The sequence below is a fragment of the Sprattus sprattus genome (assembly GCF_963457725.1).
Source record: "Sprattus sprattus genome assembly, chromosome: 1".
Lineage (NCBI taxonomy): Eukaryota > Metazoa > Chordata > Actinopteri > Clupeiformes > Clupeidae > Sprattus > Sprattus sprattus.
The window spans coordinates 50795030-50818484 of NC_137920.1; the positions used below are offsets into that span (position 1 = coordinate 50795030).

Below are 23455 nucleotides of genomic sequence, written 5' to 3' on the forward strand. Positions count from 1 at the left end.
CTGATTGGGGACAGTCCCATGATTCATTTCACCAAGTTTCATGTAGGCAGAAGTAGCGCTCTAGCGCCACCAACAGGTCAAAGTTGGCCGTACGTTCACACACGTAACTTTTGACCCGTTGGCCCGATTTTCAAAAATGAGGCATCCTTGGAATCCTTGGACCTGCACGAGTTCAACGCACCCTATGACGTCATTTTCCGCCATGATGGATTTTCCGCCATTTTGGATTTTATCAAAAACCTTCAAAAAGTTTCACGGGTCACAATTTTTGTCCGATCAACACCAAACTTGACACAAATCATCTTCAGACCAAGCCTCACAAAAGTTATTGGATTACATCTTCGCAACTAAAACCGTTCGCCCGTGACAGCCAATCAAAGTTTGCGACGAAGACGCCAGACAGGACGTGGGCTCATATCTCAGCAACGATTTGATGTATCAAGACCAAACTTACTACATGGACCGCTTACCTCATCAGGAAGACGCTTAAGAAATTTGGTGACCTTTGACCTCTAGGTGGCGCTGTAATTACAAAAAATGCATTTTGGCCTGTAGCTGTTGACGTGTTTGGAATTTCAACTTACTAGTGGGATCTACTCATGCTCTTGGAGGTCTTTAGGTTGACACATGCAAATATGTGACATTATCATAATTGATCAGGGCGCCATATTGAATTTAGTCAAAAACACTAAAAAGCAAACACAGGTCACAAATTTGATCTGATCTTCACCAAAATTGGCGCAGACCATCAGTAGACAATGCCTTATAACTGCATTAGTTTATGGAACAATTGATGAAAGCGTTCGCCAGTAGCAGCCAATCGAATTAGGCGGCGAAGCCGCCAAACAGGAAGTGAGCTCATGTCTCGGCAACCTTGTAATGTATCAAAACCAAACTTGGTACATGGACTGCTGACCCCATCTGGGGGACAATCAATACATTTGGTGACCTTTGACCTTAATTTAATCCAAAACACTAAAAAGTTTGCACAGGTCGCAAATTTGATCCGATCTTCACCAAAATTGGCACGGACTTTCTAAAGACCATGCTTTATCACTGCCTGGTTCGCAATGTTTGAAGGAGGAAACCGCCATCGCTGCTTGCAGCTATATTTGTAGGCTTTCTTATTATTATGTTAGTACCATGGGAGTCAATGGCAGCCCCTAGAACCATATGGTAACTTTTTGTGAAATTTGGCACACTCATTAAGGACAGTCCCTTCTTCCTTCACACCAAGTTTCATGGCTCTCATGACACCACTCTAGCGCCACCAACAGGTCAAAGTTGGACTTTTGTAACACACGCAACTTTTGAACCATATGACCGATTTTCAAAAATGAGGTACCCATGGATTCCCTGGATCAAGACGAATTTAACCCACCCCATGTCGTCCATTTCCGGTTATATAGGTTTTCCGCTATTTCCGGTTTTATCAAAAACCTTTGAAAGCCTACTCCTCCTACAATTTTTGGCAAATCTTCATCAAAATCACCAGAGATGACCTTCAGACCTAGCCTCACAAAAGTTATCAACAGAATTTTTATCCTCACAACCGTTTGTCCGGTACAGCAACTCAAATTCAGCAGAAAAGTCGCCAAACAGGAAGTGAAGTCATATCTTGGCAAATCTTTGACAAATCAACACCAAACTTGATATGTCACTGGCAGACACTACAACATGTTGCCATGTTCAAAGGCAACTTCATATCTTCAAAAATGATTGATATAAAGCAAATTGGATAAATTGTTAACGCTTAAACAATGCTTTACACATCAACAGGTCAAAAAGCGATACTCTGATTGAATCACAAGTTCATGTGAAGACACTTGAGAATGTTTAGAACACAAATCTGAAAAAAAATTGACTGTAAGATGAAAAGTAGATTTTTGGTGAATATTTGAAATAGGCATGCTTGGCTAATTTCTAGGGTGATTTTCAGTAGAAGGACTCTCTCTCTCTGCTCCTTTGCGCGTGTGTGCTCCAGATTCTCTCTCTCACACACACACACACACACACACACACACACACACACACACACACACACACTGACAGGCTCCTTTGACACGTGCAAGCACACACACACAACATTAAAGGAAATGTAGATATGACCACACCCCTTCTCACTCTTAGCTTGAAGCCATGGCCCTTGAGGATCTTCAAAGTAATGCATTTGAAATGTAATATCCCATTGGCAAGTCTGCAGCATGGATCTTTCTATACAATGACAAATTGTCACAAAAATACATTTTTCCCTGGTTCGCAATGTCTGGAGGAGGAAACCGCCATCGCTGCTTGCAGCTATATTTTTTTTTGTTATTTTATCTTTGTAAGGCAATCCTTGTTGCCAAAAAAACTTTCGTAAATCCTGAAACTTAGATGAAGACGATGTAGGCTAACGGTAACAATGATCATGTTAAAGCAAAATGTTTCATAATTATGTGTAAACTAGTAATCAATTGTAATCTATTTGCCTCAAAGGTTTGCCTACAAAATGACAATGGTTACCCGCTGTAGGCAAACCTTTGAGGCAAAGAGATAACAATTGATTGCTTTAGTTTACACATATGAAACATTTTGTTTTAACATGATCATTTCACCAAGGTGAATGATGCTCTGTTCTGGAAAAACATTCAGTTCAGTTTATGAAAACAGATCTCTTGTGGCCATTGTAATTTGGAATAGCTCACTTGGCTGGTAAAACTAAAACAGCCATTTTCTAAGAGTGAATCTAAATAACAACAGATAGACCAAGGCTACCCTGAACTGAAAATGATTTTGAGTTATGCTCCATGGTAAAAGTGGCCGAAGAAACAATACATTTGACAGCCTATCCAAGTTCTATAGGCCTACCATGATGAAACTTATCCAGGACAAAACAGTATTTGCTTTTTTATTATCATTACCTGTTAGATGCTGAATTGTGTTAGGCTCTGACATTTGTGCTCTACATGCCACTTGATAATTAGCTTACTTTCAATCACAGAACACCAAGGGATATGGTGTCAGCTTTCTTTTGGCCTGACCTACATTTCAGTAGACACCCCATCTGGCAACACAGCACTGCCTGTGTTTGGATTTCTTTCTGTCTCGTGCTGTGCTTTGCGTTCTAAAACGTGACCTCTTGTGGCCATTGTAATTTGGAATAGCTCACTTGGCTGGTAAAACTAAAACAGCCATTTTCTAAGAGTGAATCTAAATAACAACAGATAGACCAAGGCTACCCTCAACTGAAAATAATTTTGAGTTATGCTCCATGGTAAAAGTGGCCGAAGAAACAATACATTTGACAGCCTATCCAAGTTCTATAGGCCTACCATGATGAAACTTATCCAGGACAAAACAGTATTTGCTTTTTTATTATCATTACCTGTTAGATGCTGAATTGTGTTAGGCTCTGACATTTGTGCTCTACATGCCACTTGATAATTAGCTTACTTTCAATCACAGAACACCAAGGGATATGGTGTCAGCTTTCTTTTGGCCTGACCTACATTTCAGTAGACACCCCATCTGGCAACACAGCACTGCCTGTGTTTGGATTTCTTTCTGTCTCGTGCTGTGCTTTGCGTTCTAAAACGTGACCACGGTCATGTGCGACATTTTACTTGTTCTCTTTAGCAACCTTGCATTTTAATACAAACCAAATGGAAACCTGAGAAAGAAGTTTAGGCTTATATAGTAGAGTCGAGGCTCATTAACCGTAGCGGCCTACTGTAAATAATGGTCTGAACATGTATAACTCTACACATTGCATAGTTGTTCAGACACTAATGTAGCCTGTAACATTTGCAAACGCGAAACATTTGAGATAGAATAGCCCAGTCTGAGATTGCTCAACACCAAAACTGTTGTCCGCCCTTGCTTCACACCTTGAGATTGCTGTTATGGTTAACCAATGGCAACCGATACAAACAACTTCACTATCCAATCACCAAAGAAGGCGTAGCTCTAGTTTCTCAGCCTTTCTAGCATTTTCTATGTTCTTCCCGGTATAACAACATGTATCATTCCGCAAAAGTATGTATTCGATAGGAACTGCAAATATCTAGCTATCGTTTCTTATAAAAGAGACCATTTTGAGTTTGGGACATTTTATATGTAGGTTCACACGCATTTTGATGCAAAACAGACGCTATAGAACTAGGGACTAGTTTTTATCAGCGGAAGCATACAATGGTATGACGCCTGTACACGTCACAAAGCCTCTTTTGTATAAATACAGTAGTCTTTCGACAAGGTATTAGATTTTCCTGAAGAACTACAGCGAACAGAAGAGAACATACAAGAAAAAGGCGTATCTCTGTTTTATTTGAAAAGTAAGTATTTTTTTATCACAATATACAACCTACTGTTGAAGGGAATTTAGTTCTCTGTCTGTGTCTTCGTGTAAAGGGTTTTTTAATCGTCACTTTTCCGATGCAACGTAGGCTAGTGGCTAACGTTACGTTGGTTCAAAAGATAGTAGAGATAATGTAGTTACTTTTGTGACCGATCGTTGTTCTAATCGACAAGCGTGTGATACACGATGTAGTAATTGTTCTTTTAATGAAAAAGTCGTCCCCCAAGTTGTTAAGGTTACGTTGTCTTTCAATGTCAGTTTTGCTGATTCACTATAGAAACTGGAGTCGGAACAAAGAACCCGGATGTCTTAAAATGGCGTCAAATCGTCTATGGCTGCCGTGTTTCGTAATCCGACTCGGTCGATTTAACTAAGCTTGTTGTGAATCTAGTTTCACTCGTTTCTAATCCTAATGTAACGAATTGTTATAATAATATTGATGTACAATTATGTATTATAATCGAAATGTAATTCTTACCGTTTCATGTACAGTATTTAAAAAATAATTTGTTACTCACCGGTGCGAATTAAGGATGTAATGGAAATATATATTTTTCTCCTTTTTTTCTTTCTTTTTTTTTTTTTAGATTGAAAGATGCAGATCTTTGTGAAGACCCTCACGGGGAAGACCATCACCCTTGAGGTGGAGGCAAGCGACACCATTGAGAACGTCAAGGCTAAGATCCAGGACAAAGAAGGCATTCCCCCAGACCAGCAGAGGTTGATCTTCGCCGGCAAGCAGCTGGAAGATGGCCGCACCCTGTCCGACTACAACATCCAGAAAGAGTCCACTCTCCACCTGGTCCTGCGTCTGAGGGGAGGCATGCAGATCTTTGTGAAGACCCTCACAGGGAAGACCATCACCCTTGAGGTGGAGGCAAGCGACACCATTGAGAACGTCAAGGCTAAGATCCAGGACAAAGAAGGCATTCCCCCAGACCAGCAGAGGTTGATCTTCGCCGGCAAGCAGCTGGAAGATGGCCGCACCCTGTCCGACTACAACATCCAGAAAGAGTCCACTCTCCACCTGGTCCTGCGTCTGAGGGGAGGCATGCAGATCTTTGTGAAGACCCTCACAGGGAAGACCATCACCCTTGAGGTGGAGGCAAGCGACACCATTGAGAACGTCAAGGCTAAGATCCAGGACAAAGAAGGCATTCCCCCAGACCAGCAGAGGTTGATCTTCGCCGGCAAGCAGCTGGAAGATGGCCGCACCCTGTCCGACTACAACATCCAGAAAGAGTCCACTCTCCACCTGGTCCTGCGTCTGAGGGGAGGCATGCAGATCTTTGTGAAGACCCTCACAGGGAAGACCATCACCCTTGAGGTGGAGGCAAGCGACACCATTGAGAACGTCAAGGCTAAGATCCAGGACAAAGAAGGCATTCCCCCAGACCAGCAGAGGTTGATCTTCGCCGGCAAGCAGCTGGAAGATGGCCGCACCCTGTCCGACTACAACATCCAGAAAGAGTCCACTCTCCACCTGGTCCTGCGTCTGAGGGGAGGCATGCAGATCTTTGTGAAGACCCTCACAGGGAAGACCATCACCCTTGAGGTGGAGGCAAGCGACACCATTGAGAACGTCAAGGCTAAGATCCAGGACAAAGAAGGCATTCCCCCAGACCAGCAGAGGTTGATCTTCGCCGGCAAGCAGCTGGAAGATGGCCGCACCCTGTCCGACTACAACATCCAGAAAGAGTCCACTCTCCACCTGGTCCTGCGTCTGAGGGGAGGCATGCAGATCTTTGTGAAGACCCTCACAGGGAAGACCATCACCCTTGAGGTGGAGGCAAGCGACACCATTGAGAACGTCAAGGCTAAGATCCAGGACAAAGAAGGCATTCCCCCAGACCAGCAGAGGTTGATCTTCGCCGGCAAGCAGCTGGAAGATGGCCGCACCCTGTCTGACTACAACATCCAGAAAGAGTCCACTCTCCACCTGGTCCTGCGTCTGAGGGGAGGCATGCAGATCTTTGTGAAAACCCTCACAGGGAAGACCATCACCCTTGAGGTGGAGGCAAGCGACACCATTGAGAACGTCAAGGCTAAGATCCAGGACAAAGAAGGCATTCCCCCAGACCAGCAGAGGTTGATCTTCGCCGGCAAGCAGCTGGAAGATGGCCGCACCCTGTCCGACTACAACATCCAGAAAGAGTCTACTCTCCACCTGGTCCTGCGCCTTAGAGGGGGCTTGTAATTGTTGCCATTCAATCCCCAATCCCATCCCATCCCTTTTGATATTTAATTTTGCTGTTTTAAATCCAATTTTTTTTATTGTCCCTGTTGACTCAATAAAAGCATTTGAAGTTATAACTGACTCTGTCTCCCTGAAGGGCACCATGTATTAAATATGAAGCTCTACAATGTTTTTGTGGAGCATTTCATGAATTTGGAATACTTACCGAAGAGCACATCTATATTACTTGGTATGAAATTTTACGTTTGAGTAAATAGCCAGGAGCGCTGTACCACGAATCAGCTATGTAAAAGGTATAGCTGTACAATAATTATTTATTTTCTAATCATTAAAAGTATTTGACTTGATCAAACACAATTAAATTTGTGACAAAGTGGTCCATGATGTCCTGGCCTACATACACTATATGAACAAAAGTAGCAGTACACATGACCATTACACAAACAGGCACTGTATTGACATTTTCCTCGACTACATGTACTTTTTAATATGGGGTTGGTCCCCCTTTTGCATCTAAAATGGCTTCCCCTCTGGAAGGCTTTCTACAACATTTTGGAGTGTTTTCTGTGGGAATTAGTGCCCATTCATTCTGTAAAGCATTTATGAGGTCAGGTACTGATGTGAATGACCGAATGAAATGAAGTATTCACACGTTGGGGGAGTAATTTGACTTGCTTTATAGTCCACGCAAAATAGCTTACGACAGACTAATTATAAAATAATTTTAAAATAAATTATTTCTATGACTTGTCCAGAACAACATAGTAAAAGTAAAATACTTGAGGAAATAGGTTTAATTCTCATCAATCTGAGATGTGTGCTAATAATGCATGGTAAAAATATGCCTCAAAAATGTAATTTTTTCCTTTACTCCAATCAAAATGAAACTTTACACAATGAAAGTAACCATGAAAAGTAAAACATTTTGTATTACAAGTTTCTTTTGAAATTAATTTGAATATGCACATGAGCTCCACAATTGAATATGTCCATATGGAGAAACACCATTCATATGTATGACAAATACATCTGCCCAATCTTCATCCTATCATCCTACTCCCAATGGGAGATGGCAATGTTGCTTTTAGTTTGGCCTCTAACCTGAAAACTGCCTGGCTTGGTAGTACCTGCCAGGGGTATTGTGTTTCTGCCTATGCAATCAGGAATATTCAATAAGTGTGACGCTCATGTGCATATTCAAATTCATTTCAAAAGAAACTTGTAATACAAAAAAAGTTACTTTTTATGTATACTTTTACTACGTAAAGTTTTATTGTGGTAGGAGTAAAGGAAACGATTAAGCCTATTGGGTGTATTTTGGGCATATTCGATAAGTGTATAGCTCATTTGCATATTCAAAATAATTTTCAAAGAAACTTGTAATTCACATTTTTTAAATGTTCATGGGTACTTTCTTTGTGCAAAGTTTTATTTTGATAGGAGTAAAGGAAAAAATAACGTTTTTGAGGTGTATTTTTGCCATGCATTATTAGCACACATCTCAGATTGATGAGAATTAAACATAGTTCCTCAAGAAGGATTTCTTAGGACTTTTAGTATGTTGTTCTTTACACCTCATAGAAATGATCTATGCTGGAAAAATTTGTTTTACAATTAATTCTATTTTTGGCTCCAAAATGGGCTATTTTGCCTGGACTATTATGTTCCTTCTATTTAAACAGTTACGAACGGTTTGTCACTCACCCCTCTGCCACAACTTCTGCAAAGCGCAATATTCACAAAACGGTCTTCAATTCAGGCCTATTTAAACTTTACCCTTGAACGGCATAGACAAGACATCAGAGAAATGTGCAAAGGAATTAATTACAGATCAAAGCGCTATTAGCACATTTTGAAAATGACCTGTGTGAATTTTGCACTTTCAAATCCCTTGGACACAGGGTGACATTTACTTACCACTTACAGGTTTTGGTCACTAAGTGGCACCTCTATAGGCTATTATTTGTGAATAGTTTTTCATCTGTCTAAATCTGGAGCTCCAAAGCACAAAAGTTTGGATAGGCTGCAAGCACTGATCATGCCCCTAAGTTTGAGCACGCCCATTATCAATTTCTTATCGCCTTATTGGAGGAACTCAGAATTTAGGGCATGCTCTATGTGATTAATTTTGTTTTATTAGCTAAAAGTTCCGGGTCAGACATGTGTTGCTAACTGCACACGAAGACGCTGCAATAATGCGGCTGAATTGTGGTCTAATTAAAATATAAAACAAAGTAATGTATTGACCAGTCTTTGGAATTTGCATAGACTTTGCATAGTATTTGCATTTTCCCCCGAAACACTATAGGATTACTAAAAAAGTTTGGGCATACTTCGTGCGTGTGTGGAGCGGCTTATTCATTCCATCCACCACTGTGCAGACTGCAGAGGTGACCGTGCAGTGTGTCCAGTGCGCGGACATGGCTGGTGCATGTTCAGGTTTCGCATGGACCCTTTTGGATTACAAAACTGAGAAGTTTGTCATCGCTAAAAACAAGAAAGTAGGGATTTTGTTCCGACTCTTTCAGTTATCAGTCATTGGATACCTTATTGGGTAAGCTTTGAACCATGTTCATTACGTGAGTTGAACCATGGCAACTTTGTTTTTCTTTCAAACATATGTTATCATCTAGACTATTCTGTAAGTTTACCTAATAGTTTGCCTTCAAACAATGAAAAGCAAAAAGTAGTTTATAAAGATAGAGGTGAAATTCAAGACTTAAAGCAGGCGAATTCATATGACTGAAATAACTCGCAGTCTATTAATAGGGCACAACTAAGTATAAAGGAAGTTTAACTTGGTTAAAGTATTTCCCACACTTTGTGGATCCGTACACCTATCATGGCATTTGAACATATTCTCGTATTTTGTGTGTTAGTTTGTTATCTATCTTTCTTTAGTTTTTTTTTGCCCATTTTCGTATGCCGACAATGTGCGGTCGAAATATGATAGCCTACAGATTTATAGGACAAGTATTAGAAGTTAGAAATCGACGCATTAGCTGGAAATAAATATGGGCGATATCATAACTATCATATTTTCTGTTTGGAGTTGCAATGGTCGATTAGAGAAGTTTGAGAACTGCCCTTCAGCACGTTAAATATGAACAGCCGCTTAAAGCATAGCATTCTCTGTGTTCAGAAAGTTTCTAACAGGACAGTTTTACTCTGACTTCTTTTTCTTCAGGCTACTCTAAAATCGGAAAAGTTGCTTAGCTTTAGTTGGTAGGCTACTGACTGACTTAAGAAAGCATTTTTACGTTCCATAAATAGGTCCACTGGCTCTAACACTTCATAAACGTACCAGTCTGCTTATTCTATTTAAATACTGATAATGTGAGCAGTTAATATGATGCTCAAATGTCTCCTCCTCCAAAAACTATTTGTGTCCTTGCTGAATGAATGCTTTGCATACACTGTCCATAGGTGGGTCTTCCTGTGGAAAAAAGGCTACCAGGAGAAAGATGGAGCAGTTCAGAGTTCTGTCTTAACAAAATTAAAGGGAGTGACTCTGATCAACAGCACATCAGGACCGCAGATCTGGGGACCAGAGGATTATGTCATCCCCCCACAGGTACATATTTCAGAGAAAAATGCCATCGGTACAAATGTGTTAATAGTGCTGAACCTTAATCACTAGCCTATACAATGCTGCAGAATACATTTTTAAAATTGCACTATTACTGACCTTGTCTTAAGATCCAATGGAATGCAGCCATAAGAGTACTTATGGACTATAGTAGAACTTGGGATGAAATCCAATGCCTTAGCTCAACAATCTTCCCATGAGAATATTGGCCTATGGAAGTGGAGAAACAAAGTTGTATTTCACCTATGGCAGGGATTACATCAGAGATCAGGGTCCGATTATTGATGGTGCTGGCTCAGACTGCCACACTATATCTCAGATCACTTTCCCGGGGAGCAAAAAGATGATTGAAATTCAGCTGTTAGTTTTAAGACCTTATTTGAGGCTTGTTTGTGCATTTATTCACACATTTTACTTGAGTACACTCAGAGATACATGGCCTCACTCACAATTAAGAGCGATTAACCAATCAGTGCACTCTTCTTAACTGAACAGCATGATTTGAAGAAAAGACAAACCCTAGAAATTATCTGGCCACACATACAAAGATGTCATCCTGTCAAAAAGCATCAGACATAAGTCCTCTGCTTCTATAATGAGGGACCCATATGTTTGAGGTGTGGTGCTGAAGTGGTCAGCATCTGTGCTCAATTCCCAATCGCTGCAGGTTGTGTTTAAGTCACTTTGGATAAAAGCGTCTGCTAAATACCTGACATTTACCTTTACTTTATATGTGTCAATGATAGTTATGACTGGGGCTATGACTATTATTAGTCTGCATAATAATAAATACAGTTGACATCCAGATCCAGAAAGATGAAGGGATGAATTTTTTTTTTTTTTTTAAACGTCTCACCATTGTAATGAACTATTTCATATTAAATATAGAGATTCATTTGGATGAAACACATCCGTAAAATAATTCACAGCCTTGTGTTATTCACAGTGAAGCATTGTCTCTTTATTGAACATTTATTCTTTCTCTTTGGTTTAGACTGCAGGACACCATATCAGATGAACACGACATTGCCTCTACTGCATATTATAACTACCCCAAGTCCCAAAAGTATCTCCCTGACCTCAGTGTTTATCCGTAAATTCCACAATTTCTGAATATCCAGACTAAAGTTAAACTATGGAGAATGATGAGAATGATAGTGTAATAATTTTAAATTAACCAAGCATTATTATGTATTCTGTACTTTTCTTTTCAGGGTGATCAAGTGTTCTTCATTGTAACCAATTACATAGAAACCCCAAACCAGAGATTGGGTCTCTGCCCTGAGGTATGAAATTACCTACAGCTTGGCAATGCTCATATAAGATATTAGTCAAATACAGTCCTTGGTCAAAGAGGTATTTTGAAGGTAGATTAACCTCCTGTTTGACATGTACTGCTGATCTACAACAAACAATTCACAAGAAGATAAGAAAACATAACAGGTGGAGATATTTGACATTATTTGTTCACCAGAGTCATAGGGTGCCCGATGGTCAATGTGAGCAGGATGAAGATTGCCCTGAAGGGGAAATTGTCAGTGCTGGCCATGGTAAGACCTTCCCTTAAAATATGATCATCTGTAAAATACTGTTGATAAGATCCTCATTAATGAAATTGAAAGGTTTGCTTTGAAGTTGTATCATGGGACCTGTTAACCATTTTCACTGTAGCTAGCCACTGTTAATACTGTGAAGGATATTAATGATTTTATCTCATATTGAGAGAGCTCCACCACACTTAACTTCATGTTTTGTGTGAATGGCGGACCTTTGGCTACACTAGTTGTAGATTAGTCAACCAATACTGGCAAATGATTATGTGCAATACACGGTGCTGCATCAGTGAAACCTCAAGAAGAGCAGGTGGAAACACAGTTGATTGCCCATGTTATTTCAACAGGTCTTAAGACTGGGCGCTGCGAAAACACTACTGGTACCTGTGAGATCTATGGATGGTGTCCTGTGGAGAATAGTTTCAAACCCACGTGAGAGAAAGGGAGGGAAAGAGAGAACTTTTCTAACTTGGTCATCTTCCACAATTTATCAGCCTTTTATCTTCTTTAACAGAGAGGCCTTGCTGAGTAGAGCTGAAAACTTCACAGTCTACATCAAGAACTTCATCCGTTTTCCTAAATTTGAATTCTCCAAGTGAGTTTTCCTACATGGACCGTGTTTGGATTTTATAGTGGTCTGTAAAGGTCACTACGTGTTTTAGAATTCTTAGCTCAAAAGTACCCTACTCCCCCTTAATATCTTGACAGTTAACTGTCTCACACCATTTCTGTACTCGGTCAGAGTTTACTGGTTTGTCAGACTGCAAGGTCTGTCATCCGAGAGATCTATGACAGCAGACTTTGTGCTGGTCATGACAGGTGTCAGCAGGAAGGGCTCAAGTTCTCCGATTTCAGCAGGGCTGTTGTCTGACTTCACCAGCTGGAACCATAGCTCAAGGCTGGCAAAACCCAGAGAGATACAATATTGCAGCTTTGGACATTTCTTCTGAATTATGCTTATATGAAATTGTATTTTTAAAGTATTTAGTCAGTGCACCCCCTTCAGGCAGGGTAATCTGAAAACACGTGTGATGCCATACTGTATATGGTAGTCTGTGACAGGGTCTTGAGACTATTTCTTACAAACCTCTGCCTTTCTAGGTCCAATGTCCTGAATACTGGGAATAGCACATATCTTAAAAATTGTACGTATGATGAGGATCACAATCCTTACTGCCCCATTTTTCGTCTTGGTGACCTTGTGAGTTGGACTGGACACACCTTCGAGGAAATGGCTGTGTTGGCAAGTGGTCTTTGCTTTATTGAATAAAACAGGAGGATCATTATCTGCCTCAGGGCATAATAGTCTCTTGATTGGATTTCTCATACCAGCACCCAGAGATACCTAATAGTGCTCCTAGGAAACATGCATGGTATCAGGTTCATTCTCTATACTGATTCTTACTGGCTCTTATAAAACATTTAGCTTAACTCAAGCCAGATTGAACCACTATTTACTATCAGTCGTATAACGTACAAAACAAGAATGTAGACTAAAATGAGGATGTAATCATACAGTAAGTGTAAACGTTAATATTCCAATAAATGTCTGTTTATTGCCTGTTCTTCCAGGGTGGGTCAGTCGGAGTTGTGATTGAGTGGAACTGTGATCTTGACAAAGATAACTCCTTGTGCAACCCTCAGTACAGCTTTGCTCGTCTGGATGGTCACGCAGACAGCTCTGGCACATCAGGTTACAATTTCAGGTATTGTGATGAGAACCATAAAACCTTTCCTTGTCGCATGTGATTCATTTTAAAATCTGCTGAGACAAAATGATGTTTTTAGATACACCCAGTATTACAAAGATGGAAGTGGGGACACCTATCGTACCCTGTACAAAGTATTTGGGATTCGGATTGACATCATGGTTAATGGACAGGTATGGGGAAGTGCACATTTGAACTTGTCTTTACCAACTTTCTGGGTTTGTGGGCCCGGATGATTAAACACTGCTCCCTCTTCAACAGGCAGGGAAATTCAGCATTATTCCAACCGTCATAAATATTGGTTCAGGCCTCGCTCTAATGGGAGCTGTGAGTATTTAAATACAATATTATTTAAAAATGTGTCCGTACATAAATAATATAGTAGGCTTTGTGCGTTGTGGTTGTACAAGTGTCTCACTACTCCAAGTGGCACTATTGTTTCGCTGTTGTTGAACTTTTGAATGTCCTGTTTTTGTGCACAGATAATAAAGAGTAAGCCATCTCTAATAACAATGCATTCTGTTTCATGTGTAAAGAAAGAATTCTGATACTGAGTAAAGGTTTATTCTCCAGTAATCACCATTTTTATCCTTATTTTTCAGGGAGTGTTCCTTTGCGACATGATATTAGTCTACCTGATGCCAAATAGTTCATACTTCCGTGAAAAGAAATTTGAAACTGACAAGTAAGGGGCTCTAAGAATTAAAAAGAGCTGTTTTCTGAGGGTTTGCTGTCAGAAAATTAAAGGCTTCTAGGCCTAAAAGAAGTCATCCTACCTGTATTTCAACTCGGATCAGATTAACTTTAAACTGTATCACTGAAGAGCTATGTTTGATGGTATTTGAAAGAGACCATTTTAAATTTAAATGTAAAAATTTGAGATTGTAAACATATGCAATAATGTCCCTCAAACAGACTAACGGTATGGTATGTTGAGAATGCATACTAATATTGGGAAATGCTGTTTCTCTGATCATCCATTCAGATGATCACTGTAGGTCTAGAGGCTTTCTTATTTTTGACCCAAAAAATTGTCCAGTCTTCATTTTACATCTACTAATTGTTATTTCCCACATATAAGGGGTCGAGGACACAAAAAACATCGAGACCATAAAGACCACAAGGATCGCAAAGATCGTAAAGAACGTAAAGATCACAAAGATCGTAAAACTGCGCATCATAGAGAGAGACGGCACCGAAAATGTCCGGCAGAAGAGCAGGAGCTGAATGCTGTCACAACCCAAAATTAGCCTCCCACTCCCCAGATCCATGGAGAAGATGAGGGATATTCTACAAGGCATGAAGAGCTGTAATCTGCAGAGGCAGTCTCCAAGATGGATCCCCACATGTAGGGTCACTGGGAGATAATTTGAATTTGAGACAAATTCATGAGTGAAATGTGAGTAATATCCTGGAAATGGCTTGAATTTTCTGTTAACACCTTCATAAGATGGCACTGAATAACATGATTCTGTCTGTCTTTGTAGCAGTCAGTGCTAATTTAAGAGTTAATTTGCTCCTTTAAACAGCAATCAGAGTACTGGCATGTCTTTACATTTAGCCACAAAGTGGCCTTGAGTTATATTCAGAGTAATCTGGTTACAACAGATACAATTGCATTAGTGTGCAGCCATAGCCAAGTGCGATAAAAATGTTTCATCATCGTTGTTCATACAAAATGCTCACAACAAGGTGAGATTCAGGTCTATACTAGGATGGTTAAAGGCTCAGATCATTTCTGACATTGTTTCAGATCTTTTGAAAAGCAGTTATAAGTTGGCAAAAAAATGATGAAAAAAAACCATTCTAATTCAATACAACCATAGCTGTTTGCTGACACGTTCAATAGGCAGCTTCTTGCTCTATCGACAATGAAGACAAATAAATTACATGCTTGTACAGGTGTTCACACATGCCAGACATTGCCCTTGTGCCTGAAAAATACCTGTAGTTTTCAAGATGTCTGTGTCACTGTTTCCAAAACAATCTTACTTTGAAAATCCCACCCCATGTTTTTCTTTTGACCCATGATGGTTACTCAAACAAAAGTTTACAAATATTTTCACCTGACCCCAGATTACTGCACTGAATTATCGGCAGCCTACTTGACCGGTGTGTTGCAAATCCCCTATCAACCTTACAAATGTATCACATACGTCACCTTTTTTCTGTTTGCATTGAAGCAATCAACCTTTCCATCATAGAGGGTCACATTTCAGCCTTCAAAAGAGCCATATGCTGATGGCATACAAACGTTAGACTTACAGTCCAGTTGGTACACAGATCTTGGTAGCCATACTATATGTCCATTTGTGTCCGGGCGGGTATTCGTTGTACGTGATTTAGTGACAAACCTGGATAAGTTAATTCAGAGTAAGTGGTAAACCTCCTAATAGAAGAGCCCTCTGACGTTGTTTTGCTAGGAGAATGAACAAATGGGGGTTATTTTATTAGGTTTACCACTTACTTTGAGTTAACTTATCCAGATTTGCCACCAAACCACATACAACGAATACCCCCCAGGTGTGCTATGCTCAGGCCAATTCAAAATGTTGTGTTGGTGTGTGGTGTTTAATAGGACAATGTATTCCCAGGTCTTATTTCTAGTTAGCATTGCTATCTCTTGTAGTTTAACCTTAATTTATGAAATTGTGCAAGAAGAGAGAAATGTCCATGTATGTCAGTTCATTATTTATTGTTCTGTTTTTTTTTTATGTATGGTCTTTGATGGAACAGACCTATTGTGAAGAAAAACAAATGTAAGTTCATTATATTGTTTCACAATCAGCTGGAGAATTGCATGGAAAGTATCCTCATAAATCATGAATTAAAAAATATGAAATAAATATGTACTATTTTTAATTGTACTTAAATCATATTTTTTATACAAGAGGGTTAACCTTACAATAAACTTACAGATGAAGAGCTGTAGAGCGCATTTTCATTGACACATCTCTATATAGCTGATGGCTGTTATTTCTGCCCAAATTTTATGTAACTGTTCCTACCTTCCCTTCTACCTGGGCACATAATAATGTTGTCAAAATAAAGGGGCAGGAATTGCTGAATGATTTGCTTTCCAGTTGGTCAGATGTAAACCATTCAGCTTTCACAGTATTGTAGGCTGGCTGTTTTGTGTTCCAGCTGCTTTAAGCAAGAGACACTCACTGAATATGACTGGGCACCCAAAGTTGATAGAAGAGTTTAGATGTTTTGACAACTGAGGTTAGTCATTCAGGGAGTGTTTTAAACATACATGGCTTCTGAATAAACTGAGAAACAAGCACATGTGCATGTCACTTTAATTTGTCCAAACTCTGCAGGTGACACATTTTATATGTGCATATAACTGATATTATTGTGTTTTATTTCAGTCCATACATGTCAACAATTCATTTCAACATGAGAAAACAATTTTTTTTCTGAATGCGTCTACAAAGAGAATGTATGTTTGCAGTCAGTTTAACCATATTAAAAGTAATATCGCATGCACACAAACAAGGACAACCTACAATTTGTTATTAGTTAAACAATGACAAAAAAGGGCAAAGACTGACGGTTTGTTGACACTTTGTTGTGTCCGGTGTTCTGTTCTACAGTTAATATTACTCATTCTAAATCAATAACAATAATTTAATAAACTGGGTGGAATGGCTATCTACTACTCTCCTATTCATTTCATGAAAACAATTACATTGGTAAAGGGCCATCCTCCATAATAATAAAGCAAAACTTCTAGGTCAGTGAGCTACAAGATGGAAATAAATACCCAGCTGTTACACATTCTACAGTAATCACCTGAAACATTATGCATGTGGTAGCTCACAGATAAGCTGACAATGTATAATTAGCGTTGGAACAGATTTACTGAGTATAACATTTCTCGAAATAAAAATGTTTTCAACTTAAATGGACTGACGTTGTGCACGGTCTGTGGCAGAAGCACGTTATGAGGCCAATTACATGAACAATGCAAAAACTGAGCTATGGACGCCATTCATGAACTGTATTGGGACTAATGGAAAAGATCACATTCAGTGCAATACCAGTTTTCCGTGAAGATTCATATTCATTAAAATGTCACCTTAGGCATTAAGTGGCTGCTGATCTATACAACACAAGGGTGAAATCTATAGACTTACATCAACCAGACATATTAGCAACGTCTCTGTAAACCCCTCAGTACACATGAACCATTCCGTACAGGAAAGTCCAAAACAAGATGTAGGTAAAAAGACCTCCAACAAGACCTCCAGTGAATAGCAAGCGTCGAGATTTGAAGCATTTATTCCATCGGCGACCTGCCTTGAGAATGAGTAGTAGAGACAGAAGGAATGATGCCAGTAAGTAGAAGACGAAGCCAGATAACCCAGATAGACCCAAGATGCCCGCTGTAGCCCCGGACAGGGCCGAGACCGACGTCCGGCAGTAGTCAAGCACAGCAGCGTTGCCCCTCACTGCTATCTCACTGATGAACTGTGGTCCCTCACGTTTGGCTAGCAGTGCGGCGGCCATGATTGAACAGAATCAACTACGAATCTAGCGAAAGGGGAAAGGGACGTTTAAGTAACTTGATACCGTTGAAACGATTAGATTCCAGTGAAAAAAGAAAACAATACCTTATTCAAGAGACGTGTTGTTAGTTCACTTACCACCATACATATACGATGTTTCTAAGGCTAACACAACTAGCTAGCTAGCGATACATGTAACGTAGCATAAGTGACATCTTACCGTGAAGATAGAAAACGATATTTCCTTTACGGAAATGTCCAACTGTGGATATACAAACCACTCCGCCGTATGAATTGAGATGCGACGCTCATGAAAAAAGAATATAATAGATGCTGAAAATAATACTTATTTGATGAGACAACCCAAGTTAAATCGTTATGACCATCTGTCTTTTCCTTGTGCTGCCATCTTTAAAGCAAAGCATTCTGGGACGTTGCTACTACAATCTGTGGAAATATTGTTCGTAAAGTAGCTTTATTTGATCAAATATTAGATGATCGAATATACAATTAAATCCATTAATTATCATTGTATATGCATTCATAATTTTCAAAGTATTTATTTTTTGATTTTACAAGAATGACTATGACCTTTGACACTACGGTTGCCCCTTTTAGACATACAGAATAAATCCATTTTGCTAAGGTATACCGTAACATTACGTCGTTATAGCAAACAGGTTAGGAACCCGTCCACTGGAGAATAGCTACAAGTATAATATTTTCGTTGCTGGTCTTAAGCCAGATTTCGAAAGTAGAAAAAAGGGTCTCTAGTTTTCAGAGGTAAACACGTTGCAAACTTAAAGATGGCACTTTCTACCTGTTCTTCGAATTATGTCCTTGGCATAGATTTAGGAACGACATCTGTGAAAGTTGTATTGCTCGACACCTTGTCCAGAACTGCCACGGAGAGTCAATGTTTGCCAACAAAGGCTGACACAGGAGGCAGTGTGCCCAATGTACGCCGTTGTCAATTGATTCAAAACCCTGTCTATTTGAAGTCTTACTTCAGAAATCTAGGCTAAATATGTTGTCTTTAACTGTCTTTTACTCTTGCAGGCCAAGGAGCAAATTGCAGAGAGGATAATTGACACCCTCAATAAATGTGTTACTTGTTTGCCTCGAGAGAAGTTACAGAAAGTCGTTGGAATCGGAGTTTCTGGACAAATGCATGGGATTGTGTTCTGGAGAGCAAAGAGAGGTTTTTATCAAAGTTTTTTGCAAGTTCGTTTGGTGTGTGTTCTCGAGCCTAGGAAGTGTCTTAAAGGCACCCAGTGCAACTTTATATAAACATTAAATGAAAAATAAACATTCAATTTCTAGTCTTTTTTACACGTAGTACGTTTCAATAACTCCATACCATTACATATCGACATTCAAGGAGCAAAGATGAGACGTCGTTGTGTGGTGAGAACTGATAGAAAATCGTAAACAACAACAATCGCCGGTGGGGAGAGGCCATTTTTCCATTGACTGGAATCCTGCTTTATTTATTGTAGGTTACAAAAAATAAAGAAAATGGCGGCGATTGTTGTTATCGATTTTCTATCAGATCTCACCACACAACTACATCTCAACTTACTATGTGTAAAAAAGACTAGAAATTGAATGTTTATTTTTAAGCCTCGAAAGTTGCACTGGGTGCCTTTAAAACACATGTTACCAAATTCGTGCAACGTCGTAGCCTACATTTACATTCAGTTTGACCATATTTCCATACCTTCACATTTTCATAATATATGACACCCACCTTGTTAGGTTGCGAATGGTTTGGTACCGATAGTGTTCACATGTTCAAGCCTAAAGACATCAGCCAGCTGATCACATGGCAGGATGGCCGCTGCAGCAGTGACTTCCTTACTTCATTGCCACAGCCCAACTCTCATATTAACCTAGCCACTGGCTTTGGATGTGCAACTATCTTCTGGTTGCTCAAACACAGGTAAGTAAAGTGGTTTACAATGCCATCCCTGTATCTAATATTTACTGACATTATTATTTACCTTGTTCCAACGCCATGGTCCAAGAACAACATAGAATAGACAGTGCACATGTGTGCGTGCCAAGGGTGTTACACACATGTGGACATATCCATGATACTTTGCAGAGATTAACAGTATTTTCATCCGCAGACCTGAATTGCTCTCAGAATTCAATGTGGCTGGAACCATCCATGATTATGTGGTATCAATGTTGTGTGCGTCCAAGGATTGTTCAATTTCGGCACAGAATGCTGCTAGCTGGGGTTACTTCAACACTGTCACCCATCAGTGGAACCTTGACATGTGAGGATGTCCTCTATATTTTTACCCGTAGCAATAAGCATTTTATTTTTTTTACGTCTATATGAATGGATTTGCAATCTTGGCACCTCTTTCAGCCTGAGGGAGGCTGGCTTTCCTGTTTATCTGCTCCCTGAGCCTGTTGAGTCTGGGACCTTTGCTGGTCACACCTGCTCTGAATGGCATGGGGTCCCTGCTAATACTCCTGTTGGGGCGGCACTAGGGGACCTTCAGTGTAGTGTCTACTCCTCAATGACCAACAAGACTGATGCAGGTATATATTTTAAGTGTGGTATGTGTGTATGCCTCTGGTCACATAACACAATGTTTGACGGATAGACTGTACAAGCATACAACAGCATTTCTAATGTTTGTTTTGGAGTGTTCTAATGTACCTGTCTTGTGTGGCACCAACTTGCTTCTATTAACGGCCATGTTTTTGGTAGTAGTTAGTGCCTCTTGGTGTTTGTTAAAATGCATTTAAGATAAGCCTTGACATAGGTAATGCCTGGTGTATAGTCTTTTTGAAAGAAAAACAAACAACCACTAACAACCCCACTAATATCATCCACAGTACTCAACATTAGCACTTCAGCTCAATTAACCTTTGCCATGCCTGCTGGTTTCATACCTGCCTGTGTGCCTGATGCGTTGTCACCCATCTCCTACTTCCCTTACTTCAATGGCTCCTATTTGGCAGTGGCAGCTTCACTGAATGGAGGCAATGTGATGGCAACCTTTGTTGGAATGCTGACTGCCTGGATGAAGGAGCTTGGTAAATACATTCACTGAAACTTTTAGTATGCACTTAGTGGTATTATAACACAACTCAACATTACAGGGTTGATGCTCTTCATAAACCTCAGGTTTTCTAAGGGTGGGGGGGGGGGGGGGGTCCAGTTTCTCCTGCATCATCATCTCTGCTTTTGAAATGTCCTTCATCCAGGGGTTGAGATCAGTGAGTCTACGATCTACCCTCAGCTCATCCAGGCTGCCCAGGCCCAGCTGAACACAGACGTGAGAGTCATCCCCACCGTGCTGGGTGAGCGGCATGCAGCCTCCTCCCAGGGCCAGGTGTCCAACATCTCTCCCTGGAACCTCTCGCTGGGTCACGTGACTCGAGCCCTGTGCCGTGGAATCTTGGACAATCTCGTAAGCATGTTGCCTTCGCAGAAGTTGCTGGAGGCGGGAGTGGAGAGGGTTGTGGCTAGTGGGAGTGCCCTTGGCCGGAATGAAGTGTTAAAGCAGGAAGTTGAGAAGGCTTTCCCACTGCCAGTTGTCTACGGGAAAGATGTAGACTCAGCAGTTGGAGTTGCTATGGTCTGCAGTGACGGTTTGAGTAGGAAACAATAAATAGCAGAAGCTACATTCACATTTGACATTTTGACAATTGTAATTAAGCAGTCTAAGAAAGCTAATTCTGTAGGGTTGTAAGTTCTAATTTCATCATTTTTTTTTACCGTTATTTTCTTTCAAGTTTTTTTTAACTGATCAGGTTTCCTTAACAGATTTTAAATTTGTATTTTATGTTCTAAGAAGTTAAGTTGAATTGAGTAAGCACCAATTAGTTTTATATGTGTCATGATAATTGCATAAAATGTTTTTATATGATTATATCTTAATTTCATATTTAAACAAACATTATTTTAACTTAAATATAGGCATGCCCATGATGTCTCAATAGTCTATGTGATAGTGTATGTTAATAGCCATTTCTTAATGAACATCACAGCACCAATCACATAGTGATACGGCAATATATTATATCATGTGTAATGGGATTATAATGTACAGTGTAAAATGCTTTTCTGATGTATAAACTCAATGAACATATAACTAAATCATGAAAATATGTGTAGTTTAAAATAAAAGTCTTGCACAATATTGTATTTAGACGTGTGATCGGTACAAATGTTACAGCAAAAACAAAATCACTTCACCACATTTGATCAACAAAGCCTTTACAATGGCATGGGCGGTGCTACTTTCATTTCTGCATGTGCACACTGGCATACAGGCATGCACCTTCATATGCATCGGAGACAGCTTCATGACCACAGCCCTCAGCAATGAGCCCTGTGAATCATCAGACAGGAAGTTCCAACAATATGAGGATATAAAAAGAGAACATCTGCAAAAGGAAACTCATTTAAGCAAGACTCTGTTACATCTAACTAAGATAACTAGGAACAGTTAAATCACAGGAACCAGGTTCTCCTCACCTCAGGTAAGACTTCAACATTGATATTCTCAATATGTAAATACAATACAATTGCAATCATTTGAAGTAGTTTTGTGGTGTTATTTTCATTTAGCATGTGATACATTTTGAAAGCAAATTTTCCACAATAGTTGTAAATACCCTGTGAAACCTGCTTAAATGAATCCGTGTTGTGGGCTCAGACACATTTCAGAAAGGTTGTGTGTCATGTAAAACTGATAACGTCACTGTCATCTGGAATAGCAAGTGAGGAAGACCAGAATTTGATATGATTATTCTGCCTAAAAGACCAGAATCTGATTATTTGGGCTCTTTGCTTCTTGAAACCAAGATAATACAATTCAGTCCATTAGAAAGGCAAGATAGAAATGTGTCAAAGGAATATGGTGCACCACAGGGAAATGAACACTACTTTGTTACATGTTGTACATGAACTGATTTACTGATATATGCATTGTGGTACACTGAAATTCTATTCAACGTAAGAGATGGCAGTCCTTGAGATGTCCATGTGAATGTTCCATGTTATTACGGTCTTATAAAAATCAATAAGAATGTAGGAACAAGAGAATCAAGTGAGAAAAAAATACTACATCAATAAGTCTGTTTCTCAAGTTTCTCAGCAACACTAAACCTCCAAGTGGTCATTGTCTATTAATACACTGGCTCTCATTTCCTCATGTAGGCATTGTTAAGGTTTCTGTTCTATAATGTTAGACTGTTTGATTAATGCAAGGGGTAGTGTGTTACGCTTGGTTGTTAATGAAACGTTGTAAACACGCATTGTTTTGGTTTGTTCAACAGCACCTAAATGGTATAACAGACCACCCATAGCCATAATTTAGAAAAAACATTATTAGAAATAATAGCTTGTCAGCCACCTTCCCCAATTGTCTGATCATGTGCTACGATCATGGCAGGCATGACTTGTCACGAGATCCCCTAGGAGCGTGGCATGTTTGAATGTGATTTTTGTTGAACCTTCGGTGAAACGTTATGGTTTTGACAGGCTGACACTAGAGACTGTTATTGAAGGAGACAGACACTTTGA

The 23455-nt window shown here is 39.8% G+C and overlaps 4 protein-coding genes across 6 annotated transcripts; 3 read left to right on the plus strand and 1 right to left on the minus strand.

The window, feature by feature from the left end:
* The first annotated feature begins 4246 nt into the window (after nt 1–4246).
* LOC308373803 (polyubiquitin) lies at nt 4247–6652 on the plus strand. The gene is made up of 2 exons (XM_080849448.1): nt 4247–4316; nt 4927–6652. Exon 2 carries the CDS (start codon nt 4935–4937, stop codon nt 6534–6536), a length of 1602 nt encoding a protein of 533 aa, XP_080705574.1. The 5' UTR covers nt 4247–4316; nt 4927–4934; the 3' UTR covers nt 6537–6652.
* Nucleotides 6653–8779: 2127 nt separating this feature from the next.
* On the plus strand, nt 8780–16527 carry p2rx5 (purinergic receptor P2X, ligand-gated ion channel, 5). Of its 2 annotated transcripts, XM_080860730.1 has the most exons (12): nt 8780–9090; nt 9963–10110; nt 11340–11411; nt 11600–11675; nt 12026–12110; nt 12193–12273; nt 12780–12921; nt 13251–13384; nt 13467–13560; nt 13649–13714; nt 13990–14072; nt 14469–16527. In XM_080860730.1, the coding sequence occupies exons 1-12, from the start codon at nt 8957–8959 to the stop codon at nt 14635–14637; spliced, it is 1284 nt and encodes a 427-aa protein (XP_080716856.1). In that variant the 5' UTR covers nt 8780–8956; the 3' UTR covers nt 14638–16527. The 2 variants fall into 2 exon arrangements, with proteins under 2 accessions (XP_080716856.1, XP_080716857.1); XM_080860731.1 differs by lacking the exon at nt 11340–11411.
* A 179-nt stretch (nt 16528–16706) lies between these two features.
* emc6 (ER membrane protein complex subunit 6) lies at nt 16707–18305 on the minus strand. The gene is made up of 2 exons (XM_080860753.1): nt 18122–18305; nt 16707–17926 (listed from the first exon to the last, which is right to left on the minus strand). Exon 2 carries the CDS (start codon nt 17900–17902, stop codon nt 17567–17569), a length of 336 nt encoding a protein of 111 aa, XP_080716879.1. The 5' UTR covers nt 17903–17926; nt 18122–18305; the 3' UTR covers nt 16707–17566.
* A 362-nt stretch (nt 18306–18667) lies between these two features.
* On the plus strand, nt 18668–21950 carry shpk (sedoheptulokinase). Of its 2 annotated transcripts, XM_080833886.1 has the most exons (7): nt 18668–18860; nt 18961–19102; nt 19660–19843; nt 20034–20186; nt 20282–20457; nt 20884–20958; nt 21130–21950. In XM_080833886.1, the coding sequence occupies exons 1-7, from the start codon at nt 18708–18710 to the stop codon at nt 21534–21536; spliced, it is 1290 nt and encodes a 429-aa protein (XP_080690012.1). In that variant the 5' UTR covers nt 18668–18707; the 3' UTR covers nt 21537–21950. The 2 variants fall into 2 exon arrangements, with proteins under 2 accessions (XP_080690012.1, XP_080690013.1); XM_080833887.1 differs by lacking the exon at nt 20884–20958.
* The last annotated feature ends 1505 nt before the right edge of the window (nt 21951–23455 follow it).